The following is a 22,351-nucleotide window of genomic DNA, read 5'->3' on the forward strand; positions in this document are numbered from 1 at the left end:
TTTTCTATTCGAGATTGTTAGGGTCAGGTTAATTAGTTGAAGTACTGCACATACCTTTTTGTTTCCAATGAAGCGAAGTTTGCCTTCTGCCGAAAGAAGGCGATTAGGAATTTGTATATGTCAAAACTGGAAGTGCTATTATTAGTATAGCTTACATGTGCTTCAAACAACATGAAAATTAATTTGCTTCCACGGGTACATTAACACTGAATTAAAACATTGGTCACAGAAAATAAAAAAATGTTTTGTATTCTAAACGGAGGTAGTAAAGAATTTAGCATACTGTGCTTACATAATTTAGTGGAATTAAACAGCTCAAAAAACATTGTTTCATTCATACACCATGGCATGACCCATGAGCACATATTTTGATCAACCATGGCGAAGCTTTGGTTGACGATACAGGTAGATAGAAGATTGTTTTTTTTTTCAGTGAGTACTTTTGACTGGGATTGGTTTAACGTTCAACAACGATGAACCAATGAGAAGTTAAAAACCATAATAGGCCGACCTGACAATTAAACAACTAGTTTTGGTGGAAACAACCATGCCCTACACGGATCATGCAACCGGTCCATATGGGTGTTAACGGTCTAATAATCCCGGATCTCATGTCAAACACATCATCTGTATCTGGAAAATACATGATGTCTTCTTCCACTTCTCCATAAGCAGGAATCGCGCAGCTGAAGCGGTTGCCAATGAAGATCGCCCGGCCATTTCCTAGCACTCCAACTATGGGTACCCATGTGCATGTGTCAACCGCCTCACACTTCAACCTTGCGAGTGTGGTCAGTTGGAGTGAAGGCTGAGACATGGTGCAACCGCTTAACCAACAACAACTTACGACACAACTCAAGTACTCAACGAGGTGCCGGCTAGTGATCTGGATAGCATCGTACCCTTCGCACACGCCCTCTTCACATACAGGCAACGTCCACTCATCATCGAATACGAGATGGTCATTGCCGTCGTTGTCAGTGTCACTACCATGGTCAACCGTGTCATTGTCATGGACGCCCTCATGGCTAAGGATACCATAGTTGTCGTCTCCACTTGGTGCCTCACCATCCAACTCGGCATCCGTTTCCTCATTGCCTAACAAATCGACATCGCTCGGCCACGAGTAATACCTGTCGTCATCGTGGCCCGGTGCATGCTTGATGACATGTTTGACATTAGTGACAGTGGGCTTGCCGTCTCCATCCTCACCGAGATGGAGGACAAAAAGGTCCTCAGCCATGGTGATCGCGTAGAGCTTGTCCCCGAGAAACGCCATGTCGATGATACGGAAGTATGGCATTGCCTTCAGCCTATCACCCATGCTCCCTTACCGGGCCGGCACAAGACCAAAGGGTGCTTCCAGGTGTTGCCGATGACGGCAATAAGGTCATCGGGGGTTGATCGCATGAGCACCTTGCTAATCCTAAACTCCTTCGAAACCTTGCCGAGGACGGAGTCTAGCTCTTCGAGAGGGACGGTGGTGCCGGAGAAAGGGTTGTGCAACGCGTACGTGCGCGCTCCAGTGACATCGTCGACACGCTCGAGGGCAAGCCAGTCGACGGTGGAGCCAACGCACGTTGTGTTGTCGGGTAAGTCGAGGCGATGGGTGCCACCGTCGAAGGGCGTCAGGTATGTGCCGTCGGGGAGGACGATCGACGGCAGGTGGTGTTTCTGATCAGTGGAGACGTGCGTGCGCACGGCCGAGCGCCACGAGCGGCAAACGGCGCGCATGCGAACTTGATCGGCGAGGTTTTTGGGGCTGGGAGGCGCGAGATGATCTGGCCTAGGAGATCCGGCAGGAGGTCGGACCACGGAGATCGTTCCGGGTCATCGATCGACGCCATGGGGAATATCTGGCCAGGTATGGGAGATGGACATATGTATATGTATAGCTGCAGGCTCGGCGGCTCGCTACTTCAGCTTCGGCTCGGAATCGGACGCGCCCGTCCGTCTGGTCGTGAACGAGAAGCATAGGTACGGCCGATATGTCCGATACGGAGTGAATGCACAAGGATTTTCCGAGGCCCGGACGGCCAGACTCGACCAAGTGACCGGACCCAATTCAGTTCGGCGAACACAAGGACGCGCCGATCGAGTTAATTCAGGTGGCTCACGACCTCACGGATTCCCCGTGACGACCCTCGGACTTGGGCCAGCTAGCAGCTACCAGGCTACTACCACGTCAAGTCACCAAAAATTGCAGCCAAGGCTGGTCAGTTGTGTGGACGGATGGATTGATTCGAGCAACTGGAATTGGAAATTCGAGACGGGGCCGCTGGACCGATTGCACACCGGGTTACTGCTGGGAACTGTAAATATGGGCGTGTTGTTAAATTGAGTGGCGCGCGTGTGCATGAATTGAAGGTGTCTCCTCAAAAAAATGAATTGAAGGGGCGAACCTACCGTTCATCTCGCCATTTACAGAGGACGGATGGATGTATGCCCAGTGTTTTATGCTTCTTTTATCTGGCCATTTCTTGATGTGTGGCAGGGGCTAGGAATTGTTATCGGATAGGGGCTTCCATTATCTTGATATTTTTTGGGTTCATCTTTCCCCATCTCTCTTTTTGTGTATTCTTTTTTTTAATCTATCTGATTGCATTTTTATTACTAACCACATTTGCCACGTGGTCTCTTTTTGTGTATTCACCCCTGTGATTGGTGGATGTTGATTTGTGGGTCTAGCATGAGAAAGATTGATGGTGGAGAACGTTGTCGGCAACATCCACAAGCGGAACAGGTTGCCCTTACGTACCATCCATAGCTTGACATCTTCTCAATTGGCACAGGGTCAAGTTCAAACATTCAGATATGTGTAACTCCTGCTTTGCAAGAAAATGTTTCAGAACCAAATCAATGTACTTACCTTTTGCTTTTTCATGCTTCCGGTTGCTATCCTGAAGTTTCCAGAGTATGTTTCTCTGCTCCTTCTTTCATTGTTGTTCTTCCTATCCATTTTAGTTGGCTACTTTTTGCCTAATATCTAAAGCAATTTTTAGACAGCAGCCACTTACACATCTATCAGCCTCCTCACTTAACACTATATTAGCACAACGATTCTTAATATGTCTAAACTTCCAAAAACAAATATCTACTGAGACAGCCCAAACCTCTCTAACCATAGCATACACAATCATGAATTTTTTGGAAGTGATATTGAATAATTTAGCAAATGTGAACTGAAATGTTATATCCCCTAACTGGGCATTCTCCCAAAACATGTAGCCTTTCTACTAAATTGTGAAAACATATTCGTAAATCTTAACCATATAGAGAGAATAAAAATACATTGTCCAATTAACTGTTTTTTTTTAAATACTTACCTCCGATTGACTCTTGACACAACCCAAATTTAGGGCAAGTCCTCCGCCCCGTTCCATTTTCATTGAAAATGAATTTCCGTCTCGTTCCATTTCCATTGAAAATAAAACAAACTGTCTTTTACAACAGATGCTCATATATGAAATCCCTAAGGGAACAGAAAACGAACAGCAAACCGTGCCCCAAATTACAATCATCAAGTATAAACAAAAACTTAACAGAAACGACAAAACCAGTTCAGGACAAGCCACATCCCAACTTTGACATCAAGCAAAACAATTAATTCTCTTGGTCACCTTAAAACTCTATACAAAGAACATTATATATGACTTGATTTGGGAACCGTTTAAAGAACATATATGGCTGCCGAATGATTCAAATTGAATCTATGAATTAACGATTTGTGAAATCTGTAAAGAACATGCATGACTGTTGTATGATTCAAACTGAACCTATGAATTAAGCTAAGCTATGCTTCAGGTCTTAACATCAGAAAAATGCTTCAAAATACGTCGCATAAAGGAGCCTAAGTATCTGGAATGCTAGAAAGAAAAGAATAGTAAGAATCCAGTGATCTAATCCTTAAAGAACAAAAAGGTCAGGGCTGTCAGTTGGACGCAGAAAGGGTCTACGACCCAAGAATCGAAGGTCTAGCTGTCAGAGTCCTTCGTGCCACTACCCTTTGTTCTTGGCGCACTTCATCTGAGGACACTTGGTCTGCTTCTCGGCGCCCTTGATCTGCGGGCACTTGGTCTTCTCGGCGCCCTTGGTCTGCGGGCCCCGCGGGAGGTCCTTGGAAGCAGCCACCACGGCTGCTCTTGCGGCCCTGCTTGCGGCCTGCGCAAAGTGCAATTGACGTCGTGTTGCTTCGTGAACTCGGGCCGGTAGAGCCCTGGTGGGAACCCGCAGGGCGGGCGGCTCCATTGAAGCATACCGCCTAGTGTCGTCTCCGCTGGGATCTCTCCTGCTTCTAGCTCGCCCCCCTTCCCACCCATTCCCCTTCGATGGGGTTTCTGACGGCTCTAACGCCCACCCCTCTCTCTGTCCATCTCAATCTCTCTCTGCCGTTGGGTAATTGCTCAGGCTGACGTATGATGAATTGATTCTTGTCCAACAGTACCCGTCCTTGAAAGATAAGCAAGTTAAATCATGTTTGACTTCACAAAAAGAACATGTAAGCTGATGAAATTTATTGTTACTTTGCAAAATTACAGGGCAAACATCTAAACCAAGTCTGACAAGTGAAAGCACACAGGTCTGGGCCAAATGAAGAAAGACTTAATTTGCGGAAGTGGCTAGTAACATGCTGATCGAGTTGGACATGTTGTCGTCATGTGACAATTCAATAAGGAGGCAATATTAAATTTCCTTGAAATACTTCAACATTTATTCTAATAGCCCATCAAAACAAACATCTATTCTAATAAAATACTCCCTCTGTCACATATTAAGTGCCGAAATATTACATGTATCTATATGCTTTTTAGGTATAGTTACAAGCATATTTGGACAAATTTGAGTCACTTAATTTGTGATGGAGGGAGTAGAATTGATTCCAATTTTCGTTAGATCGGACTTTAGATATTTTCAATTTGGTATAGCTTGGATGAACTTCCATTTTGGTTGTGAACATTTTGATTCAGTGTTAAGTAACATAGGTTCGTCTATTGAAGAAGGCATTATTACATTGCGTTCTTAAAAAAGAAGAAGAAGGAATCGGACTGAAATGTAAAGTCGCTTTGATGACGCTTGGATGGAAGAATCACGTACTTAGAGCCGTACAAGATTAGATTTTAAGATCATAATCCTCATATGAAAGAATTGGAGTTGCATTCAAACCGTACCGATGAACCAATAAAAGGAAAAAACAATGATGGATACACATATCCTACTGATCAGTTAAACGGTTGAAAAACTCACATGCTCTCCCAGTCACATAATTGCTTGATTGGCGTCATTGGTCTAATAATCCCGTCTCTCATCTCAAAAACATCGTTGGTATTGTGAAAATACACAATATCCTCTTCGACTTCTCCACAAGCAGAAACTATGCTGCTAAAGCGGTGGCTGATAAAAACCGCCTGGCTACCACCTAGCCCATCGGCCATTGGTGCCAATGCGCCCATGTTCATGTCTGCCTCAAAGATCTCAACTTTGCCGGTGTAGGCTGGAGTGAAGGCTGGGGCTTGCAAGTGCCTCCTAATCATGAGTAACTTGCCATGTGACTCAATGAGGTGCCTGCTGGTGACGGTGGTATGGTACAGTTCGCCGGTACCCTCTTCGCACTCGGACAATTCACCCTCATCGGAAAAGACAAATTGTTCATTGTTGCCACCAGTGTTATCGTCATCGCCAACCAATTCATCATCAGTGTCATGATTGTCCTCTTCACTAGATGCCTCATCATCATCCAACTCTTCATCGGTGTCATGGTTGTCCTCTTCACTCGATGCCTCATCATCATCCAACTCTTCATCAGTGTCCTCATTGCCCAACACATCGATGTCGCTCAACCCCCTCCACACGCCATTGGCGTACATGTCATCTTGGTGGCCCGGGGCGTGCTTGATGATTTGTTTGACATTAGTGACAACGGTCGAGGGCAAGCCAATCGGCGGTAGAGCCAACGCACGCCGTGTTTTCCAGGAAGGCAAGGCGATGGGTGCCACCGTCGAAGGGCGTCAGGTAGGTGCCGTCGGAGAGGACGATCGACGGCAGGTGGTGCTTCTGAGTGGAGGCGTTCGAGCGCCACGAGTGGCAAACGGCGCGCATGCGAGCTTGATCGGCGAGGTCTGGGGCTGGGAGGCGCGCGATGATCTGGCCAAGGACATCCGGCAGGAGGTCGGACCACTGAGGTAGCTTCGGGTCATGGATTGACGCCATGCCAAATAGGATCAGGGTCAGCCCGATCGTGTAGCTTAGCTCTAATGTGCGAGGTCTCCAGCCCGGCCGGGGAGATGGACATATGTATGCCTGCAGGCTCGCTGATCGAGTTCAGCTTCGGCTCGGAAACGGACGACCGTGATCCACAAGCAAGCATAGTTCATAGTTTTTTTGTTGTTGTTGTTGAGAATCAACAAGCAAGCATAAGCATAGGTACTACCGATGTCCGACACGGAGAGGTAGACTAGCTAGACACGAGGATTTCCCAAGTGACCGGACCTGACCAAGTGACCCGGACCCAATTCAGTTCGGGGAGCACAAGGACGCGCCGATCGAGTTAATTCAGGTGGCTCACGACCTCACGGATTCCCCGTGACGACGCTCGGACTTGGGGCCAGTGGCCAGCCAGCTACCGGCCTACCACGTCAAGTAGGCGGTGCCATTTCATACGGATTGAGCACCAAAAAATGCGTAGCCAAGGCTGGTCGGTTGTTCGTACGGACGGATCGATGGATTGGAGCCACCGGAATTGGAAATTCGGAAGGGTGCATGCGCGCTGGATTGATCGTCCATGGGGTTGGTTAGCTGGGAACTGTAAATGTGGGCGTGTTGTTAATCTGACGTGCGCGCGCGTGCATCCATTGAAGGGGCGAACCTACCGTCCATCTCGCCATTTACACAGAAAGGGTAGATGGATGTATGCGCCAGTGGCTAAGTGCGAGCTTGTTTTGAATCGCATTGCAGGCTTGCGGCATTGGCGACAGGTGCTCCGCACTTTGAATTTGTAGAGACTTGCATCGCGGGATAGTACAGTGTTCCCGTAGTTGCTAATCTTGACACGCTCCTAGTTTGAGAGTGGAAAAAAAATCTAAACCATTTGCTTGAGAACGAACTTTCACTCTGTATCAGAAGTTCACAACAATTCCGATTCACTGAATCTAAAAATTGGGATCCAGGAAATGTTTCTTTGCTAATCTTTTTTTACAGTCAATCCAGTCGTGGGAAAGTGGCGAGTGATTGGTCAGTCAAAAGACATGGAAGGTTTAACCACGCTCGACATTAAACCCCCACGATTCCCGCCTCCTTTATAAATACGCGCGCGCCTCCATCATCAAACCCATGTAGTACTGAATCATCGATCGACCGATCCTCCAAACATTGCTCGAGTCGATCCCCTCCAATTCCGCACATCATCCATCGTCACCAATGGCGACCGAGAGCAGCACGCTGCCGCTGCCCCCGCGCCTGTCGGCCTCGCCGGCTTCCTCGCCCGCCACCGTGGGCGCCTTCCTCACCAAGACCGGCGGCGCCCCGCGCGATGCGTGCCGCTCCCCGCGGTCGCTGCTCTCGCGCATCCTCGGCAGGGGTGGCGGCGGGTTCGGATGCCGCTTCCGCCTCCCGCGGTACTGCTCCGGAGGCGCATCTGGGAAGGAATACGCCGGAGAGGAAGACGAGGCGGGTTGGACGCGCGCGCCTCAACCTCAGGTGGTCGGCGGGCACGCGGCCGAGGCTCGCGAGTCGCCGCCGCGAAGCTCTTTCGGTACGTGCGTGCGCGTCCATGGAGAGACCAGTGAATTCGTGATCGCCGAACCGAGAGAGATTAATGGCGGATGGTGTTTGCGCAGGGAAGAAGGCGGCGGCGGCGGCGAGCCTTGGGCTGGGCGCGGGGCTGGTGCTGCTGCTATCCAAGGGCGCGGCGGAGCTGAGCAGGATGGAGGAGCTGCGCGCCCAGATGGAGCGCCTCGTGCTCGACGCCAAGGTGGCCGCGCGCCGGGGCGGCAGCAGCAGCAATGACGCAGACGAAAGCGCGAGCGTCGTCATAGAGCCGACCGTCTTCGCCGGCGCCGGGGAAGAGGACGCCTCGTCCCACTGTTCGCGCACTGCCGCCGCCGCCATGGATCAGATGGAAGCGGAGCTCGAGGCGGAGCTGACGCGCCTGCAGCTCGCCTCCAACGAAGACGACGAGGAATGCGCAACGCCTCGGCAAGATCATCAACTGCTCGACGTAAGTGCGCTCGAATGCTCGATCTCGGATCCAGATTTGACGAGTCATGATTAACGTATTCTGGTCGATCTTGGCACTTGCACTTGGCAGGCCGAGGCGGAGAGCGAAGTGGCCTCGGAGAACCAATCCCCCGCTTGCGTCCTCCAGAACGGCAGCGCGATCATCGACGACGGGGCAGCAAGGTCAGAGCACGGTCGCGAGGAAGACGAAGACAACGAGGCGGAGGAGGAGGAAGAGAGGGTGGCATGCCACACGGGCGTGCCGGCACGGGAGCTGGAGAGGAGGCTGCACGAGCTCCTGCAGTCGCGGCACGAGGAGCGGATCGCGGAGCTGGAGTCGGAGCTGGAGCGCGCGCGGAGGAAGCTCAGGGAGAAGGAGCGCGAGGTGTCCCGGTGGCGCGACACCGCCAAGCTCGTCTCCCGCCGCGAGGACGAGTCCCGGCTCAGGTAGAATTAGAAAAAGAAGAAGCTTAAGCTGGTACTAGTAGAATTATCCAACCTGCACGGACTCGTGCAAATCGATCCTTGGAACTTCTCCTCCTCCATTGCAGCCACCATCCGCCATGTACTCGATCTCCTGCATGCTTGACGCATCTCCGCGAAAGGAAGACGAAACATTTCACCTCCGGTGACAAACCTCACCTCTCAGCACAGCTTACCTGTTAGTATGGTTTGTGGATGTTTCTCCTTCCCGCCTATCATCCGGAAAACCCATTTAATTCTCTTCCTTCTCATCCCGCATAAGGACGCCACCAAAAATGATGCTTTGGAAATGGTTATTGACACCAACAAATAACGCGAAAGGCATGTCGTACAGGTTCGTTCAGTATGTGGTGTCAAATGTGATTACATCCTTGAAGCATACATATTTCTCGCAACATCTACCAGATTTCCACGTCAAGGTCTTAATTCGGCTGTCGTCACAGGTTCGTTCGGCATGTGGTGTCAAATGTGATTACATCCCCGAAGCATACATATTTCTCGCAACATCTACCAGATTTCCACGTCAAGGTCTTAATTCGGCTGTCGTCGTCTATTTGGACAGTGTACTTGAAGTCAGGATCAGCGTCGAGCATCTTGCTAAACACCTCTATCGTCTTCACAACATCGTTGTCTGAATTTTCACGACTAATTTCCCCACATAGCGTCCTTAGTGTGGAATGTTCTCCATGCTACCAAAAAAACTATCAATAATGTTGTATGCTTTCCCCAAACTAACATTATTCTCTCGAACCTCCAAAAAAAAACATTATTCTCTCGAAGATGCTTGACTAACTCTTTGGTGTACTTGTCAATATGCCTATGAGATTGCCAATGCAGGTTCCCGCCGCAAGTGTCTCACAACGGGTGGTTGTGCATATCTCTGTGCCCGCTTATATACCATCCATTGTCGCTGGATCAAAGGAGCCTAACCAGTGCCACGCAACCACACCTCGTGCCAGGCACAATCAGTTGTTCTTGCACGCACCCCATGCAGAAACCGATCGAACCACAAGCGCATCTTCTAAAAATTGGGAGGGATCTAATTTACCTCCAGCCGGAACCGGGGATCAGCATCTTGGTCTGCGTGTATTGGGTATCATCAGAAACAGGGGCCGAAGTATTGTCAGCACTTGCAGCTCCCTTCTCGTCCTCGAAACCAAATTGTTCATAGCCCGCAGGTAAGGGTGCAAACGGGATCCCGTGAAAGTCCGGTTTCTAATTCAATTCTCAAATCTCTTATTCAAATTCTGAGCAAAAATTTGAATAGAAAATTTAAATAATGAACTAGAAGCGGGATTTTCGCAGGATCCCGTTTGCACCCCTACCCGCAGGCAAGGCATTGATGTCTATACCACCGGATACGATCTCCCCCTGGTGCATCGTAGTGCTGTCCGTCCTAAACATGGCCGATCAAAACGAAAAGAGATCAAGAACACTACCAGCAAGAGATTTTTAACAGATCTGATGCTGCACAAAGGGGGAAAACAACTCCCCTACAAAAGCAAAGAGGAAATACAAAGGGGGATTGCTTACTGAATCCCGCGCCGATGGTCTCCGTCGAACAGTGAGCTTACTCCGATCACGCGCTTGCTAACTCCCAGACCAAGCAAGAGCACCGGAAGCTCTTTTTTATCTTTTTTTACCAGTGAGCACCGGAAGCTTGTTGCGCAAAAACCCGCCCAAGTATATTAGCCATGCCTTCCTTTCAAAACAGCCATTTAAGAAAGGGGCCCACCGGCCAACTACATGGACCAGAGAAGAGATCCTTTGCCATTTCGAAAAAAATCGTTTTGGGCCAGACGAGCTGCGCAGAATGGCCCAGCACGATACCGTCTACTGGGCCGACAGTATTCGGAAGTGCAATGTGTGTAATTCCATTTTCCATTAAAAACGACCAACGATGGCCCACCAGAGACCCGAAGGGACGACCAAGATAAAGTCCGCCGTAAATCTGCTCTGTCCTGCTCCATATGTACCAGCTTGCTGGCCTTGTCTACAAACAAACATCCGAAGTGACCGGCACAAACAGCAGGGCACCTTTCTTCCTCCTCGGGCGTCCGCCATTAGCTAAGCACCTTTCTTCCTCATCTTTGCAACCAGCACGGACGCGCCCATGCAGCCGGCCGGCCATGGCGGCGGCGGCGGCGGGCAGGACGACTTCCTGGACCAGATGCTGTCCGCGCTGCCGCCGGCGTGGGCCGAGCTCGCCTCCCCCAAGCCGCCCTGGGAGCTTCCCTCCGCCGCCGGAGGCGACGACGACGAGTCCACCCTCCTCGCCTCCCGCCTCCGCCACCACCAGATCAGCGGCGGCGGCGGCGGCGGGAACGACGAGCTCCGCCTGGGCGAACTCCGAAGCCACGGACTCGACGGCGGCGGGGGGTTCCTGCCGCTGCCGCTCTTCGCGGACCGGTCGCGGGACGACTTCGTGGCCGCCGGAATGCATGGTGGCGTCGCCTCCGCCGCTGTTCATACACCTTTCGGGCAGGTGAGCCAAGTACTAGGCAGCGCGTGTCCGGTTTGATTTTGATCAGTTGCGCTAATTAAGAAATTCGTTCCATTTTTTTCTACTTATGCCCAAGGCCGGATCAATGCCTGCGCCACCTCCTCCTCCGGCGGTGGCCCCGCCGCGGCAGCGCGTGCGGGCGAGAAGAGGGCAGGCCACAGACCCCCACAGCATCGCCGAACGTGTAAGCTCAGCCACCACCTTTCCCTTCTCCCCCAAATTATTACTGTATTATTGTTTCCTACATGCCTACTGTTCTTGACTTCTTGCTCCTCGAGCTCCAAAATTGCTGCACCCAGACCCAGTTCAATAGTACAGTACTTCACTTTGAACTGTCAGTCACATTCTTGAAATTTCACTGCGAATCCGTCTCCGATCTTGGTGTAAGCAGACTCAATATAGCAACTTATAAATATGTGCACCTTAATTGGACCTCTGTTGGTTTGCAATTGCAGCTCCGGAGGGAGAGGATAGCGGAGAGGATGAAGGCATTGCAGGAGCTGGTCCCAAGCGCCAACAAGGTGACCGAAACTTCTTGCCTTTTCTCATTCCCCTTTTGCCTTTTCCACTCTTCTTTCCACTCCCTTTCAACAAAGCAGGAAGCTTTCCTTGAAATGTGGTGAAAAATGCATCCATGTTTCCTGCATTATTGCCTTGGGGGCAAAGCTGGTTTATCATAGTATAGCTTGTGATGCTATCTTGTTTTTGTGGTTTTGTAAAATATCGAGTGCTTGACGGAATAGGAAAGCAGGGTAAGTTGGAGCTATATGGTTGATTACTCTTTAACTAATTGAGGGGATAAGGTTACGTGTCAGCCCTCAATTGGAGGATCAATTTGGCTTACTAGTTTAGTAACTTGTGGTTGGTGCTAGCAACGCAGGCAGCAGTAGGAAAAGGGGGATCAGACATGTAATTGCCCTGATTAGTCAGGGCCATAGGGGCAAAAACTGACATCTGCAACTACAGATAACCAGATACACCAAATTGAGGGGAATGAATATCAAATTTGGGACTTGATGATCATTTCATTGAACACTATGTTCTTGAAACCTAGAATATTGAACATATTATACGTTTGATCCACATGTTTGAACTTTGAGACATACCCGATGAATTAGGGTTCCATGACTGCAAAACACTAGGGCCAGAGAGAGGGGCATTTTCTAGTGCTCCAGCTTCTGATATTCTCTATGAACCAGATGGACAGGGGCACGCCCCACCACCTCATGCCATGGTTGATATTTCTGGAGCTTCCGATGGCACATCACATATCTTGTTTTGCACAGTTTGTAGTAGTCACTGTTTAGAGTATCTGAAGCAATAACGAATGCTGTTTGCTTGGCTTTGGAATAAAAACTGATATCAGTTGTCGTGTCTTAGCTGACAAGACGGGCATATAACACAAAACTGGAGATTGCACAGATTGCTGGCACTGGAATAACAATATGGAATTTTTGTTGCAGACCGACAAGGCATCGATGCTCGATGAGATCATTGATTATGTGAAGTTCCTCCAGGTCCAAGTCAAGGTGATTAAACTTATTCTACACCTAGGTTACTTACCACTCGATGAGTTCTTAGATGTTGCTACTCAATAGGTACTTGAAACATGGAAATAGTGATTCCTGATCAGATGTCTCCAATTCTGCAGGTTCTCAGCATGAGCCGATTAGGTGGAGCTGGTGCCGTTGCCCCTCTGGTTGCTAACATGTCACCAGAGGTTCATATATTACACTATCTTCCATTCCGTAAAACTTAATTTTGAAACGAAAAAACCAGAAAACTAGATCGTCGATAACAACTAGTAGCCACAGACGGTAGTTTGCGTTGGCAGAATTTGTTGAGCCCTGAAATCTGCTAATGATGTCCATTAGATCACAAAGTGTACAACAAAAGCATTAGCCTTTTGACCATCGGTTCGGCGCAAATAGGTACAAATAATTCTGTCGACTTTAAAGTTGGTGTATTGATTGTGAGTCACTTAGCTTTTAGTTTTCTAAGAAGAAAATGACTATTTTTGTCTAAAGGTGGATCCATGTTGAAGTCTACGTGATAGAATATATAAAGTATGTAAAATCCTATCAAAGATTCTAACATTGGCATCTGGAGAACTGGAAGCCACCAAAAGAGCTACTAGTACTAGCTTACCAAGGATGTACGGTGCTAACTTCTGAACATATCCCATCTACTATAAGAGTATAAGTTAACCACCCCAGCACTTTAACAAAATGCATGTCGGTTTCTTTTCTATACTTCAATCATTTGCTCAATTGCAAGCGTCATCAAATTTTAAAACTTGTGTCTTGTAGGATAATGGGAACGGAGATGGGACCAGCAGCAGTGGCTGGGATGGCAATGCCGGCAACAGCGACGACAATGGTGGTGGCAGCACCTTGCGTGCGACGGAGGAACAAGTGTCAAGGTTGATGGAGGAAGACATGGGCTCCGCTATGCAGTACCTGCAGGGCAAGGGCCTCTGTCTGATGCCAATCTCCCTTGCCTCGCTAATCTCCTCCGCAACCTCGCCGTCGCCCCTCCTTCCCCACCGCATGGGCCACGCTACTGCCGGAGGCGGAGGTGTTCTACGTGCAGATGGTAGCCCTGCATCGCCACCGTCGTTGGTGAACGGCTCCACGGGCGGTGACTCCCAGTCCAACAAAGATACCGGTGCCGGTGGGAGGTAGACAGTGAAGTTGGACGGCCATTCTTCCGGTCAGGGTCAGTTCAGAAAGGTTGTGTAATTCTGGGGGTAGAGCTGTCAGCTGGCGCTTCTCTCTTTTCTGTTATATTCTCCTTCTGTTTGTTTATAAGAAATTATGTTTAATCATCCAACCTTTAGTTCGACCTTTACGTTTTACCTGTTCTTAAGCAATACAGTACTCCGTAGCTTTTATGGTATCCTTTTTGCGTTCTTTATATTGAATTTGTCGCGGAGCTGTTGTTCCTCTTTTGGATGGAGATAAGGACGAACTAAAATGATTTGTCTATTGGTGGCCTGCCATATTCTGAGTCCAAAAGTATTCAAAGTTTTTCATAAACTACAAATGGTACAAATGCAAAGTTTGGTCAATAAACTGAAAGATAATGTGGGAACCACGAGATAAGAAGACTATATGTGCTGTTTCTACAGACGCTTTTCGGACAACCAGATAGCATTAGTTATATAGGGGCGTTTACTGAAATGCCATGCACAAAATATTTAGAGACGGCAAACGATGTTGGACAGCGACACCGTTGAACATGCTATATGACGAGGTAGAGAAAGTTAAATGATCCTAAGAAATGCTCGTGCTTGCTATAACCATATAAAAATCAAGCTGTAGCGTCCCTATCATCCTGTCTAAAGCTGGCACGTCGCTGTACGCTTGCTCAAAGTAAAACTAAATGACAAGAGAAAACAAATATGTGTGGAATTACTTGGTGCGATACAGCGACGAACAGATTGAAGGATCAAGACAGGTGATGTAAATGAAGGGCATATTTGACCGTGCTTGTGAGAAAATTGCAGTGACAACTCTGCTCAACCAGGAGCACCAGCAGCCTATAGTTGATGAAATTAATAAGTAATCTAGTATTGGGCCACAGGAGAATGCAAATTCTGCAGGGGCGCAGACGAAGGACACAGAATTATCAGAAATAAAAAGAAAACAACGAGATAAGGCAAAGGGATTTCTAGGCTTCTAGCTCCTCTTTTGGAGATTTTAGTGTGCCATTTTCTACCAATGTCATTAAGTAGAAAATAATGGAGTACCAACAAGCTATCTCTTTGAGAAGTGCAGAGAGGAACATTTCAAAGTGTGCCTTTCAATAGAACATTTCAAGTATACATTTGCCAGGAAGGTGCCCAACTTCTCTTTCGCGCAGATAGCTCCAACGAGTAAAAGCACAGTGGATGCATTGACACTGCAGAAGGGAACGATGATGCTTTCCCTAGTGAAAAAGCAGGAGAAATTCACTGTAGCGAGCATGAAAGCAAGCCGCGTGCTGCAGGCATGGAGAAAGATGCTTGGAGATAGCACAACAAATGGATTACCAAGCCCAACAAGCCACGCCCTCTTGTTTTGGATTATCTTTACTGAGTCTGTTTTAGAATTGTTCTAGAATTGTCAGGGGCCAAAATTACCCAAAGATGTGTGGAATATGCGCAAATGCTAAATATTTGAAAGGGATGATGTGCAAGCTATTCTTCAAATACAGATACAAGAAAATGCTAAAGATTTCATAGCCTGGCACTTTGACAGGGGGTGTGTACAGTGAAATCAGCTTCAAGTTGCTATTGCATCCCTAAGAAAAAGTTGTAATTGCCAAGCTGGTGAGTCTTCACATAAACTGACATCAGCTTTGAATAACATACTAGAAGGAAATAGCAGTCTCCCTTGGAGGAAATTGTGGGGCTCTACCTCTCCTTGGCAAGGTACTTCACTTTTTATGCCAATTAGAAAATGATAGTTCATCTTTGAGAATAAAATTGATGGGATGAGGCATGGATGTTGATACTTGATAAAATCTGCCCCGTATGTCATCTTCTCAATGAGGATGATGGACATTGCTTCCTGAAGTGTAAAATGGTGAAGGCAGTGTGGCAATCAGCACAGCTGGAAGAAGAAAGAACACAGCTGGTGAGTGCTGATTAAAAGAAATTACTCAAGGTCTGTGCATTATTATGGAGCTGGTAGTCGGAAAAAAGGATTAAAGTGAACCCAGGAGATTAGTTGAGAAAACTAGATGAAATTGTGTTTCTTTAGAGAGTCATGACAGATTTCCAAACAGAAATCAGAGTCAAATACAGAGGAAACAAATTAAACCAGCAGGTTTGATCTCCACCTCCATCTGGCTTCCTGAATTTACTTTTTTTTAGGGGTGACATCTTTCAAATTAATCAGTGTGTGAACCAGATTTTAACAATAAATGTCCAGATTCAATCAGCCAAACCGACTTTCAACCACTTAGTTTATCATGTTAACTCTAGACAATTTTGCTGGGAACCAATTGGCTCCTGAAACGGTTTTTCCTTTCATTTACTATTGTTGGACAATGGTGTGCCAAACTGCCAACCGGTAATGCTTATAGAACAAGAGGTACATATAGAAATGCTTATAGAACAAGAAACTGTGTGATGTCTTAGAGAGTAGAACTCACCAAATCTATGTATACCAAATGCAGATGCAACATCTTAAGGAGAATAACTTAGAACTTCAACTAATGTATTACTTCACGTCTGGATGGTTCTCTTTCTTTTAGAAGACTTTGGTATTTTATCTCCTGACTTAGATTTCTTTGATGCTTCTGGTTCCAGAGATTCTTCCAATTTCTTTAGAGCTTTTAACAACCCAGCCAGAAAAACAAAAACACAAGAAAGTTAGAATAAATGAAACACATAAGATATGGGTACTAGCACAACAGCAGTGATTAAAATAGGGCTGTTATCTCACCACTGGAAAAAACTGGGCGAAAGGTTTCAATTGATTCGTCGGGTAGTGAGCGCAGACTGCAGCTAGAATCGTCTGCCTTTTTTAGCATTTTGTCAAAAGTTTTAACCTGCAAAAGATTTGACTCAGCAAACCAGATAAAATGAGAGTAATTATATCGCACCTGATCTGGGTATGATCCAGTTGTGCTCTCTTTTGGTAATAAAGAGGCAGCTATTACATACTTATTTATATATCTGGTAGTAAAAAATATGTTTAGCTCCAAAACAGGTATTAAAGTGGTCCATGCATTATTAATAAAAATACTCAGTTTGTTGTTCTGTGTGGTGCATCATACCCAGCAATAAGGGGATAAGAATATGAGATCAGTTTTTGTTCTGCATTTGACACATAGTCATGACATGTACATTACCATGGTGGGGCACTGGGGCTGTTAAATAATAAACGCACTGCAAGCATTGTAGCAGAAAAGGTAACTACTATCATTACTGTTAAACAATCATTACCTCGTGTTTCCTTAAAAGCGTGAAACAAGAACCAGATTCACCTGCCCTAGCAGTTCGACCTGCTCGGTGGATGTATGTTTTCACGTACGGCGGCATATCATAGTTGATAACATATTTCAAGCCATCAATATGTATCCCTCGAGCCATTATATCAGTACCAATTAGAACATCTATTTTGCCTTCCTTGAAATCTGCAAGTGTCTTCCTGCAAAGAGAGAATTTATATCACAAGTCAGAATAAGTTCAGCAAATCATTATCTCATTCCACCTTCAACAGAACCTAGCTATACCAGTATTGCTGTTTTCTCAAGTGAACACACACATGCACCAAAAAATATATACAAGGCATATTCAGGCACAGTTGGTTATTTGCAAGATTTCTTTATCTTGTGGCTATTTACAGCAGCCTCCACAAAAATGAACTTTGATTTCCAACAGGAAACAAATATGAGTAATTTACCTTCGAGTAGATTCCCGCTGCAAACGTGAAAATTCACTAAACTTAAAGGGTAAGTCTTCGAAAAATCCCAGCAAAGTACTTAGTCTGTGACTTGATTCTACCGATGAAGTGAAAACCAAGCACTTCTCCCCATGCAGCTCTTGGAGAAGAACAATGAGACACAGTGGTTTTAAGTTTGTTGTGCAGATCTGCAATAACAGCAAAGCAGCAAGGTGAATGAGAAAGCACAGTTCAGCTCCCAATAGCCATTTACATCTTGGATGTATCAGCAGTCATCAGCAGCAAGAAAAAGTAATAACGAGTTAAGGTGCTGCACAGAGATGGAGACAAACCAGCTTGTAGGACTCCAGTTTTGTAGGAATTCTGTAACGCTTCTTCCCACTATTCAACAATAAGGGATGATGCAACTCAAGCTGAGAAAGTTTGCTAGGATCTTGAGTCAGTGTAGCAGAACAAACAATCTTTGCCAGTCTTGGATAGCATTTACCTTTAAACCCTCGCTCGACACCCCTAAGTACCCATAGTATAGATTAATAAAATCCTCAACCGAAATGTAAAATGATAAAAGATGGACAGAACAATATAAGGGTGTAATTTGGTATAGTAGAGCTTACGATCTTCGATTGGTAGTCAATGGATGTAATAGAGTTTGCCCGGCAGTGTCACGCCAGGGGTGATTTTGATTAGTCGAGCGAGTAAACTGGATAACTGTTGGCAACCAGGATTGATATGCCTCTCTTAACATCCTATCCGTCTCATCAACAACCTGAAATCCAAAGTTTCAAAAAGAAATATGAGGCACCAATAAGATGCAGAAGTACACTCTACATGCTATGATTAAGCTTCATATGCCCGCCTAGATAGACTAATTCTACAAACTGCTGACCCTCTTGGTCTAACAATTATGTGAAAACTGCACAAGCAGTATATGCCAGATTATGTTGCAACTATAGTCTGCACTTGCATGGCTTGAAAGAAATCGATGGCAAGGGTCTAACACAGCAGATTGAGTCAGGAAGTGTATTTCGGTTAACCCAAAAAAAAAATCATGTATTGCTGCTACTTTGATACAGACCAGCTGAAATAGTACCTTGTCAACATATAATATAAGTAAAGAATATAAATAGTAATATTTTCTTGTAAATATTTTACTTCGTACTATGCATGCACAAACAGTACTACAGTCAATCCTTCCACAGAGCATTGTGATGGCTCAAATACGAACTCGTTCGTCCATTGTATGGAGAATGAAGTGTGCAAACAGGACACAGAAATTGTTGCTATTAAGCCTACCAGGTATTGAAGATGCTCCAGACTAAAACCTTTTGTCATGTTAATATGATCCATCAACCTTCCAGGAGTTGCCACCAAAATATCAACTTTAGTCTGTGGTTCCATTTCGACATATTCTTCGTCAAGAGTTGCGTAAAGCTCTTGTTTGGACTTCTTGATAAGATCAGAGATTTCATCTGCTATGGATGATTGACCAACTGCTGAAGCTACTGATAAGCCCACCACAGGAGCAATAGCATCAAAGACCTCTTTAACCTGGAACCAAATTAACAAACACTCTTAACTTTCATTTGTTAAGATGAACTGAAGAATATGAAATGGACAAATTGCTGACACGGCTGTTGACAACTTGACATTACAGACTAGCAGACAAAAGTGTATACAATGTATGAAGAAATCATGCAAACCTGCAATGCTAAATCCCGTGTAGGCAGCACAACCAAAGCACGCAAGCACCTTACTTTCCGAGTGGAGAGCATTTGCACAATAGGCAAGGCATAAGCGAGAGTTTTACCCGATCCAGTTGGGGAATTGATACAGATATCCCTCTCAAAAGCACCAGGGCCAATTGTTTCTAGCCATGTTGCGACCTGAACAGAGAAGAATGATTCGATTCCCATTCTCTGCACTGCCTCTGCCAATCTGTAACCGCAAACAAAGCCATCAGATGTGTGCAGAGTTAAACTGATACATAATTGGTACTTCTGTAGCTCCACAGCAAAATAAACCAAACTGAACGTGCAAAACACGTGAAGCTGCTAGTTCGCTTTGGACTGAACAAAATAGATGCAACAAATGCAAGAGAACCTGCACTAGGAACTGCTGCAACCAGCCTAAACACTAAGAGCAGAAGGTATTCAGTCAAGTGCAACTACGCCACTGCTATCAAATTACAGAATCCATCACTACAAATTCATCAAGCAACCTGACTGAAACAAAGGTACTTCAGAGTCCTTCATTATGGAAAGTAAGTAGCATCGCATTGAATTTACTCCATCTAATTATCAACGGATAATCAAAACTGAAGCTATGCATTCAACTACGTTGTTTTACTCTACTACGGCCGCCGAAGAGCTCGCGTCCGAGGCCAGTGAAGCGCTGGTTAAAGTGATGGAAAATAACACGAACAGGGAGGGAGCGTGGTACCTGGGGTCGAGGCGGGGGAGGCGCGCGACGGGGCAGCCGGAGAAGCCATCGATGTCGACGGGGTACCGCATCCACGGCAGGTGCGGCACGCGGCTCGAGGGCCCCTCATCCTTCTCCTGCTCCTTCTTCTCCGTGGCAACCATCGGACGGAGCCAGACAACCAGTGAGTAGGAGGAGAAGGAGGAGGATGCGCCGGTGTTGACGAGAGCACGGGAAGAAAGCGGCGGCGTCGCGGCGAATTAGGGCGCGGAGCGGGGGCGAGGACAATGATGGCGGGCTATACAGAGCGGGCCGCGTTGCCGGGCCGACATTTCAGGGAGATAGCCCAATGAGGCCCAACATATTGAACGGAAACCCCTCGGCGTGGCGTGCGGGAACAAATCAAATTGGCGACCAGCTCTCAAAAAAAAAGTTCAAATTGGCGACCCCCTCAAAAACAAAAAACAAATTGGCGACAGGGTGTCAAGTGTATCCCACCGAAACCCCACTTGTAGACCAATTTCTAAATTTTAGATCATATTTTGAGTCAAAAATTTGAACTAGCAAATCCTTTATGAACTAGAAGTGGGACATAAGCGGGATCCTGCTTACATCCGTAATTGGCGTTACACTAAAAAATCGTATTGGCCTTGATTTTCTTAGGCAAGAGATAACCAACGTTGATCTTTTTATAGACAGGAGAAAATCGATCTCTTTTGACAAGAGAAGAGATAATGGCACTGGACCACTGGTTGTTTTCTTCTTCTTCCTTTTTTGCACTTGTTTTGTTTATTTTATTGTGTGGCCAAAGAAGAGAGGAACGATAAATGGAAGAGGTAACAACCGCAAATTAATGGATAGTGTTGTTGTTCTAGAAAATAACAGGAGTACGGGGTGCCAATGCACGATGGCATGAATGCGAGAACAAGGTGTAGGGGGTGTACGCTGGCCTTATAGCGAAGGTCGCCGTACACTTGGGACAAGTTTACACGTCGATATTTTTTTGAATAGGTTCGGTCGACCCTGCGGGTACGACTTAGTCCTATGTTAGGAGAGGTTTCGAGGGGGTCGTTAGCCAAGCGCTTGGGCCGAACTCGTCTTCCCAAGTCGCCTATAGTGAGAGATCTCTAGGGACCGCTTCGGACTTAGGCCGAACTTGTCTTCCCAAGTACTAGAGACTCTAACCCGATCGCTCTACTTTGAGTCGAGGTCGTACTAAACGGCCCGGAACCTCGAAACTAGGCTTCCCAAGTTGCGTCCCCGAGGTCGAGGCGAGACTGGGCTCGACCCAAGCACTCGAGAGCGGGCTCCTTGAGTTGCTCTAGCCCTATCCTCTTTGATCTTATTCCCATAGAGTGTGTATGATACATGCCTCCATGGGGGGTATTTATAGCTTAGGGGTCCATGACAAAAGACTATGGCTACCCTTGAGGGAGAGGGAAAGTGAGGGTAAGGTGGTAAATTTGCTCCTAGAGCTTTCTTGGTTCTTACTCTAGCTCCTTTGACCATGGCTTGGAGGGCTTACCCTTTGACTCCTTTGACCGGTGGCTAGTTGGCATGGCTATGCCTTGTCGGCGATTTGACCGGTCTTCGGAATTCGTTGACTTGGTCGTCGTCACGTAGGATCACGGCCCGGCCCATGTAAGGATTTTATCATATTACAACAGATAGTAACACAGAGTAAGATACATATTGCATTACACATATTGAACAATGGATCCACCTACTATCCCGTGTGGAAGTGTCTTTCCTACTTCCTCCGTATAGTAAAAGATGTTTCAAATTTGTCAAAATTTAAATGTATTTAAACATGACTTAGTGTATAGTCATTGGATAGCCGCGACCGGGAACACTAAGCCATACTACCAGCCCTAAGTCATTAGATAGCCGCGACTGGAACACTAAGCCATACTAGCAGCCTACTGGAGTAGTCCTACAAGTGTCAACTCTCAGACTTCTCAGTCCACCATGCAATTCTCTCCTCAAGGACCGCTAGCAGCTACAGCTAGATCCAGAACACAATGGGGTCCAACGAAGGCCCTCCCCAGCAGTGAGCTTGCCTGAACACCTTGGCGGCGCGGCGGGTTCGCCGTCGCGACACGACCCGCAGCGCCCCCGTGGCCTCATCAAACCCGAGCCGGAACACGGTGACGCGGAGCACGCGACGGCTCAAGGCCCGCCAGTCCAGCTGCTCGCGAGGGTAGTAGTCGCGAAGCATGTCCCGGACGTCGTCGTGCATCCTGGACTCCACGAGGCAGAACTCGCCGCGGCCGCCCATGGACACGAGCGTGGCGCCCACGTGCAGCGTCGGGAGCCCCGGCCCTGCCTTGTCGAACAGCTT

General features: G+C 47.0%; 3 protein-coding genes across 5 annotated transcripts; 2 read left to right on the forward strand and 1 right to left on the reverse strand.

The window, feature by feature from the left end:
• The first annotated feature begins 7,314 nt into the window (after positions 1-7,314).
• LOC100827179 (protein POLAR LOCALIZATION DURING ASYMMETRIC DIVISION AND REDISTRIBUTION) lies at positions 7,315-9,429 on the forward strand. Of its 2 annotated transcripts, XR_002965709.1 has the most exons (4): positions 7,315-7,747; positions 7,833-8,212; positions 8,303-9,028; positions 9,138-9,429. XR_002965709.1 is itself a non-coding variant. In XM_003572852.4 (3 exons), exons 1-3 carry the CDS (start codon positions 7,414-7,416, stop codon positions 8,660-8,662), a joined length of 1,074 nt encoding a protein of 357 aa, XP_003572900.1. In that variant the 5' UTR covers positions 7,315-7,413; the 3' UTR covers positions 8,663-9,112. The 2 variants fall into 2 exon arrangements, 1 of the variants encoding a protein (XP_003572900.1); XM_003572852.4 differs by lacking the exon at positions 9,138-9,429 and having other exon boundaries at positions 8,303-9,112.
• A 1,234-nt stretch (positions 9,430-10,663) lies between these two features.
• On the forward strand, positions 10,664-14,113 carry LOC100827783 (transcription factor bHLH82). The gene is made up of 6 exons (XM_003570248.4): positions 10,664-11,179; positions 11,274-11,381; positions 11,653-11,718; positions 12,661-12,726; positions 12,849-12,917; positions 13,507-14,113. The coding sequence occupies exons 1-6, from the start codon at positions 10,808-10,810 to the stop codon at positions 13,879-13,881; spliced, it is 1,056 nt and encodes a 351-aa protein (XP_003570296.1). The 5' UTR covers positions 10,664-10,807; the 3' UTR covers positions 13,882-14,113.
• Positions 14,114-15,253: 1,140 nt separating this feature from the next.
• On the reverse strand, positions 15,254-20,286 carry LOC100828093 (DEAD-box ATP-dependent RNA helicase 1). Of its 2 annotated transcripts, none has more exons than XM_014899941.2 (10): positions 20,032-20,286; positions 19,293-19,527; positions 18,886-19,140; positions 18,207-18,358; positions 17,925-18,102; positions 17,593-17,780; positions 17,174-17,337; positions 16,630-16,735; positions 16,337-16,516; positions 15,254-15,792 (listed from the first exon to the last, which is right to left on the reverse strand). In XM_014899941.2, the coding sequence occupies exons 1-8, from the start codon at positions 20,172-20,174 to the stop codon at positions 16,731-16,733; spliced, it is 1,320 nt and encodes a 439-aa protein (XP_014755427.1). In that variant the 5' UTR covers positions 20,175-20,286; the 3' UTR covers positions 15,254-15,792; positions 16,337-16,516; positions 16,630-16,730. The 2 variants fall into 2 exon arrangements, with proteins under 2 accessions (XP_014755427.1, XP_003570297.1); XM_003570249.4 differs by having other exon boundaries at positions 17,133-17,337.
• Positions 20,287-22,351: the final 2,065 nt, after the last annotated feature.

The sequence above is a fragment of the Brachypodium distachyon genome, chromosome 3 (assembly GCF_000005505.3).
Source record: "Brachypodium distachyon strain Bd21 chromosome 3, Brachypodium_distachyon_v3.0, whole genome shotgun sequence".
Classification (NCBI taxonomy): Eukaryota; Viridiplantae; Streptophyta; class Magnoliopsida; order Poales; family Poaceae; genus Brachypodium; species Brachypodium distachyon.